Below are 7,500 nucleotides of genomic sequence, written 5' to 3'. Positions count from 1 at the left end.
AAGCAACGACTTTGTCAGCTGTAGGAGACTGACCCAATCAGACTGAGCCATAAAACTGTCCCAATAAAAAACAAAAAGCTGCTCAGTGGTGACGACAGTTTGGGAATTTAGTGTGAGAAGCTGGAGAACGAACTGCCGGCTGAGCAGCAAGTGGGCGGAGCTCGTTACTCTGACGTAGCAACAAGCTGCTCGTTAAGGAGCTTTAATTAGGAGGAAGGAACTGAACATTAAAACACATTAAACGCCGCGTTCACGGCCAGTTTATTCATTTCTTACTGTATTTATTTAACTGCTGTATTAAAGCAGTAGAGCACTCGAGGAGCGAGTTATCACCAATAACATCACGGCTGTGATGATCTACAGCCACCAAATCACAGCCGTGACGTTATTTTGTGATAACACACTCCCTCTCGTGCTCTGTAGCTTAAATATCTTCTGAAATCGAAGGTATTAACAAGGAGTTTGTGGTTACTGCTTAATACAACCTTAAGAGATTTGAAATGCTTGAGATGTAAACAGAGCCATTCAGGGCGGTTTGGTGTGAAACGCTCTGTTCTAGAGAATCTTACCGAGTCAAATGTTCACAGTGGTGGTGATGGGAACCAGACGTCCACCTCTAAAAGCCCCCTCGTAGGAAGTTACTACATGACATGATTATTAACACACTGCTGTATGAGACGAGTGTTTGGATAAAAAGCACATTTTTCAAAAATTCATGGTGGACTGGTTACATGCAGGGCATTGTAAACAGTAATGTTTTCTAGATTTATGACTATTTTAACATCATCAACATTCCATATAAAACTCAGAAGACTCGTGTAGGTTCTCTGCTGGCTCTGGGTGGTAAATAACATGTCTGTATCTGCGTTGTAGTCATGGTGACCCCTGGTTCCCATCACCACCACTGTGAAGAAACCTGAGTCTCTACAATCAACCATTTCTCACCAAACCACTTTGACCCTTTAATGAGACACGATCTGAAGGACTGATTAAACATGTGAGTCTTCTCACGTCCAGAAAGCATTATCCTCTCGAAACTATGCAAAAGGTATAATGTACAGGCAGAGGAACTTTCATCACTGTCCAAATATAACCAAATCCTTGTATCAGACAGAGCTACAGCTAGTTTTGCCCATCGTAATGGAATATTTATAAAGGAACATGTCTGAGTGTTTTCATTAGCAGTGTCACTAACAATGTCCCTGTAATATACAGAATAAATATGATCAATAATCAGCAAGTATATCAGCAACTCTTGAACATTTGTTGCACATTCTGGGGGAAAAAACACAAAAAAGCACTAATTGGAATTAAAATATGTTCCACAGCACTGGAACAAATCCACACTCTCTCTTTTGATATTTACACTCCTGTACAGATGCTGAGTGAAGTCACATCACAGCCTCCTGTAGCAAAGCTATGAAACCAAGTCATTAACTCACAGCCGAGCTCAGGTACATGGAAAATTAAAATGTGCTGATTCAGCAGCAGAAAAGGGCTTTGACATCACTGCGCTGTGCTGAACCAATGCTAAACTAAATCCTGCACAAATACAGTGAGGCTTCGCTATAATATCAACACTTTGGCATTTGAAATGTTCCCTGTTTGGCCTCTCTAATGACTTCTCTCTCACACAGACACACAGACACTCTAATCTGTTTACATGACCATATGCATCACTGGGCTGCCTCTCCCACTAATGCAGTTAGTGTATACATAGAGAGACTCACCCTCAATCAATGAGACATACACATATACAGCACACACCCACACAGAGAGCACATGTAAAGGGGAATTCCACTGATTTTCACAAAACGTCTGCATAATTAACCGGTTCAGATGGTTTGGGTTTGAAAGGGTTCAGATGTCTTTACAGTGGTAGTGATGGGAACCAGGCGTCGCCATGACTACAACACAGATATAGACACTTTATTTACCATCCAAAACCACCAGTGAACCTACACGAGTCTTCTGAGCTTTATCTGAATGTTTATGATGGTAAAATGGCCAATAAACGTCAGATTGATGTTTTCTTTGGGGACTATTTTACTTTTCAATGTCTTGAATTTATCACTCCACCTTCAAAATATTATTAAGCAGGGTTTGAGTCCTAAAGCTTATTTCACAACTACCGTAAACGATCTCAGGCAGTATATTTGAAAACTCTTAATGTACCTTTCAGAGGCATTTTCGCCACTGTTGTGGTGCCTCTAAAAACTGACTTTGACTCTCTTCACCTCACATCTAACCACTCAAAATGACTGTTTACATCAGAATAAAAATAAATAAAGAAAATGCTGGAATTCCCCTTATATCGACACATACTGAGGACTCAACATGAGGATGGGAGTGTAATTCACTGTAAACGAATGCAGGCAGATGAAAGATGTGTAGATTTATGCTTCCTGTCCGGTTAATATTAACATATTAGTGATGAACCAGAGTGGGACTGAGAGGTCTATGTTATACTACAGTATATGCTCCCACTCCCACTTTATTAGGTCATTTTTACCATATAAGAGCACTTTGTAATTCTACAAAGTGTACTTCTTAAAAATGTAAACAAGTCCACTAATTTCCAAATTATCAATGTTCGACTTAAATCTCTCTCTTTGCCTTTTCCTTAGCTACTAACTAAGCGAGTCTGTGTTGCTATGGTGACCAGCGAATCAGCAGTTCTACATGAACTCCAGGGTTTAAGACCATTTACATCAGCCAAGCTTTATTTTACTGTAAAGGAGGATTATTTTATTATTACCTACTGATCTAACTCAGCTGAGGAGCCGCGACAGGGCAGGAAAAGAGCCGCATGTTGCCGACCCCTGGACTAGAGGATGACCAAAATAAACCGTGCAGCATCAGATGAGCCGTCTTTTCTAACTTCACATCTACAAGGTGGGTGTCCCTATATTGTAACTGGACCTGATGAAATGGGTAACGAGTGTAAATACCAGGCAGGTGGATGGAATAAAGTGGCCAGTGATCATTTATAAACACCTGTACTTAAAGAAACATGCACACAGTTCCACTATAATATAAACACACTATTTCCACACAACCCAGCATCACTCGCTGAACTTAAATTCAGTTTCTGAGGTGGAGGATCAGAGTGTGTGTTGTGTCCTGTGAGTGAATGTAAACGTAAGATAATATGATTATAATTCAAGTATAATTCAGCAGCAGCAGAGTGTTGTGTGTGCAGCAGTCCAAGTTTTAGCTGTCCACTTCACTGAAGCACACATAGAGGAGCTAGAACCCTTCATCATCGTCAAAATCGTAGCCGTAATCTGCAAGAGAGGAGAACACAAAGCCATCAGACACAGTCCAGCAGGACGCTAAAGTGAGAGATCTGCAAAATAAATCAAAGTTGATTGGCAAAGACATGTTTGGTGTTTGGAAGTCTGCTTCAGTAGTTTTGCATTGCAGCTGAGAGACTAATGTAGCTAAGTAAAGGCAGCTATATAAACCAATTAGAATGCAGTTTATACAATAAAGCCTTAATTTTGTCCATGTCTGTAGATAAATCGTCATACAGCATCAAAAGCCACACAAGTCAGTCAGCACTGACCGTTCCCTCCCATTAGTTGCATGGCGCTGACGCAGTGCTCCTCCTCTTCCTCCTCCTCTTCCTCTCCCGGATCCTCATATGCCACTGGCCCACTCTCCACCAACACAGCATTCTGGGTAGGGACAGCAGGCTCCGCTACTGGGATGCCTGACGGCAGCTGCAGAGGAGAGGAGAGGTGAAGCTTATTGATCTTATTACATGCTCAGGCTTTTTAATTCAGTAACATCAAGGTTTACAATGCTTTAGTTATAGGGAGGGAAACTGTAGAACTGCGCCACCTGCTGGCACTATTCAAAACATTTTGCGTCGCCATTCCCTTTCGCCATTGTGAGATTTATAACAGATTAAAAACCACAAGCTGGAATTCGGTCAAACGATCACTCAAGCACAGCAGTTATGAATGCAAAATAACGGCAGAGTCAGATCCATGTAAACTGAACTAGAAAATAATGCATGGCCAGTGACCAAAGGGTGTTTATATCCTCACTCTACTCAACAATCTGCTGGAAAATCTCTGATTACATGCTCACTGAGAGTAATTCGATCCAAAATTACACCTACATGTAGAGACCGCTTAGTGTAGACGTTACCATGACAACGAGCATCACATGAGCCCAATCAGAGTTGAGCAGCAGTGAGCAGTGCTTGTGTTTTTGATTACTTTAAAATGACGTCAGACTCAGGAAAACATCCTTCACATTTCCTTATTAAATAAAGCAGAGAGGAAGATGTCGTGTTCTGAGACACATAAGCTGGACGTCCGTCCAGTTTCTGCTCCACCGTGTTGAACGGTATAAACTCTTACTATGACGTGACTCACAGACTTAAACTTTCCGATAGGGAATGTAATCACATACAGACGTCTACAGGGATATTATTCTTCTATTTGACAGATTATTTACAGGATTACCCACCTCGTTCAGTCGGATAGAAACCGTATTCCGAATGGCCTCAATCTGACTAGACTATCCTAATTTAGGTGTTTATATGGACATATTCTATTCCGATTGAGCCATTAGTCAGGATTAGTTATTAACAGATTATCAGGCTGCATGTAAACATTGCTAGTGTCAAATATAGCTGAACATGGGGGTGATATGAACATTATGTAACATGCATCACCTCTCCTAAGCTTTGAGCACAAACAGCAGGGGGCGATCTGACTACATTACCTCCCCTTTCTTAAGTTACAGAAGTGCATAACAAGTGTTGACCCTCCTGGCCATTTAGGGGGTTGAACTATGCTTGACTGAAATCTCAATTTTTCACAAATGCGATAAAATCAGATGAAGAACAGTGCTGAACATTCACAAACATTCATACAAAAAATGGCAGTTGCTATAAAACAGGTAAAACACTACTATTATGAGGAAAGGAGAGACATTAAAGCAACACAACCCACACTGTCTTTGAATTTAGGGAGAAAAGGGAAGGCATTAGCAGACCTCCATCCTCCACTGAGGTATAAAAGGAAATATTATATAATGAGGATGAAAATATATCATGCCTCCGCTGGTCTGTACATAAGCACAGGAAACATTATTTCAATTCTACGTGACCTTTAAAGCTTAAGCTTCACTGCGAGCAGCCGTTCCCCTCAGACCTCAGCAGGTGTAGGCAGAATAGCAGAAACACTCACCTGATCCAGGGCCACTTTCTTAGGAGGCTGTGTAGATATCAGCGGCCGTAACCTGCGGAACAGGACGGGGACAAAACACAGGTCAATATAAAGTGACAGCCACCCCCCTGCCCCCCCTACCCACCCATTTTTACCCCAAACTTAGCTGATCAGTGAAGACAGGTTTGTGCACTGGAGCTACAGCACTAATGTAGCAGGTAACAAATACAGTGGCCAGTTTAGCAACGTGCTACTCTGTCTAAATCAGCACCAGTGCAGAAGTGAGAAGCTTCAGAAACCAAAATGTCTTGGCTGATTACATGTGACTATATTTAAATAAGGCTGAAAAAAAAAATAATAGATCACACAAAAACTCAAAACTACTGGAGTTATTTTTGTTTCTCCGTAGGAAGAAAGTCAAGGAAATCGTGAGGGATCGTTTATTTTATTGGTATAGTGCAGGGTGCTTACCCTGGCGGGGGACTGAACCCCAGTCTACAGTGTGGAAGGCTGAGGAGTTACCCACTGTACTACACCAATCACACCTTCTGATCCGCTACGTGTAGAAACTGATCTGCTCACTACAGAATACCTTTCTTACATGCCTCTGCTGTCGAAATAAAACCTTAATCTCCAAAATAACAACTTTACAGGAGAAGGAAAAAACTTCCTTTACTTTTAATGTAAGTCAATGGAACCAGATGGTTTTGAATTTAGGGAGAAAAGGGGAGGCATTAGCAGACCTCCATCCTCCACTGAGGTACAAAAGGATGTTGTGTTGTGCTGGTCTGAGTAGATCAGACACAGCAGAGCTGCTGGAGTTTTTAAACACCTCAGTGTCACTGCTGGACTGAGAATAGTCCACCAGCCAAAAATATCCAGCCAGCAGTGTCCTGTGGGCAGCGTCCCTGTGACCACTGATGAAGGACTAGAGGATGACCAACACAAACTGTGCAGCAGCAGATGAGCTGTCGTCTCTGACTTTACATCTACAAGGTGGACTGACAAGGTAGGAGTGTCTAATAGAGTGGACAGTAAGTGGACACAGTGTTTAAAAACTCCAACAGCACTGCTGTGTCTGATCCACTCGTACCAGCGCAACACACACACACCACCATCACGTCAGTGTTACTGCAGTGCTGAGAATGATCCACCACCCAAACAGTACCTGCTCTGTGAGGGTCCATGGGGGTCCTGACCACTGAAGAACAGGGTAACAGAGTATCAGAGAAACAGATGGACTACAGTCTGTAACTGTAGAACTACAGAGTGCAGCTATACAGTAAGTGGAGCTGATAAAGTGGACAGTGAGCGTAGAAACAAGTAGGTGGTCATAATGTTACGCTTGATTGGTGTATTTTTGGGACTAAAAAGGAACTAAACCTCACCTAGATTTTAAATTTGCATGTACAACATAGATGCACTAATATTTTATTTGATGAATATTATCACTCTGCTAGTTTTTAAAAGGCCTCAGCATTTTCTTTCTTTCTAAAAACACACCTCATATCGAGACACAGGCGTCTCCAATTCAACAAGCTAATCATAATTCATATCTTTCAATCTTTCAAAGGGACACTGGCAGTGTAGCTCTAATCTACAGAGTAAACACACAAATGCATTAGTGAGTAAATTTATGGAAATGAAGGCGTATGGAATTAATGTGCAGTTGGTTTGTTTTTAGTGGTAATGAGCTGGATTACTTAATGTTATTCCACAGACCTTTAAGATACACTAATGAGGCATGGAGAGATGTGTTACAGCAGCAGCATAAATAAATCATACGCAGATTTATTCAAAAGTTGACTGATCATAAATGGGAAATGCAGAAGCTCGAAGCGCACAGGGACATGACACTACACACACACACACACACACACATTAAAATACACACACACATTTAGCAGCATTAACACACACCAACACGCTTCCTCTCGCTCAAAAACATACTGTACGTGTAGCACATACAGGAATCGCATCTCTACCTGAGCTACAGTGCGCGCCGCTCTCTCAGCAGAGACCTGATATGTGTGTCAACTCATTAGAATTCTCACACAGACTTTCTCAGGACCCCGTCTGTGTGTCCCCTTCACACACACACACGCCTGTTTTTATACAGTGTCAAGATGTGGGGCTTTATGTCGCATGTGTGTTATGTATACACACACACACACACACGCCACTTTATAAGGTACACTTGCTAGTAAAAGGTTGGGCCCCTTTTTGCCTTCAGAACTGCTTTAATTCTTCGTGCCACACTTTCAACAAGGTGTTGGAAACGTTCCTCAGAGATTTTGGTTGGTTATTTGAGTTC

General features: G+C 41.8%; 1 protein-coding gene across 2 annotated transcripts in view; it reads right to left on the bottom strand.

Moving 5' to 3' along the window:
- Nucleotides 1–2,983: 2,983 nt before the first annotated feature.
- The window catches only part of brf1a (BRF1 RNA polymerase III transcription initiation factor subunit a), a 101,591-nt gene continuing 97,074 nt past the window's right edge, over nucleotides 2,984–7,500 (bottom strand). For both annotated transcript variants that reach the window (XM_037538759.1, XM_037538758.1), the window contains exons 17-19: nucleotides 5,208–5,259; nucleotides 3,569–3,725; nucleotides 2,984–3,287 (exon numbers count right to left, since the gene is read on the bottom strand). In XM_037538759.1, coding sequence (XP_037394656.1) covers nucleotides 3,250–3,287; nucleotides 3,569–3,725; nucleotides 5,208–5,259 — 247 coding nt within the window. In that variant the 3' untranslated portion in view covers nucleotides 2,984–3,249. The remainder of the gene's footprint in view (nucleotides 3,288–3,568; nucleotides 3,726–5,207; nucleotides 5,260–7,500) is intronic.

Source organism: Pygocentrus nattereri, chromosome 5 (assembly GCF_015220715.1).
Source record: "Pygocentrus nattereri isolate fPygNat1 chromosome 5, fPygNat1.pri, whole genome shotgun sequence".
Classification (NCBI taxonomy): domain Eukaryota; kingdom Metazoa; phylum Chordata; class Actinopteri; order Characiformes; family Serrasalmidae; genus Pygocentrus; species Pygocentrus nattereri.
This window is presented reverse-complemented; position numbering and strand designations above follow the sequence as displayed.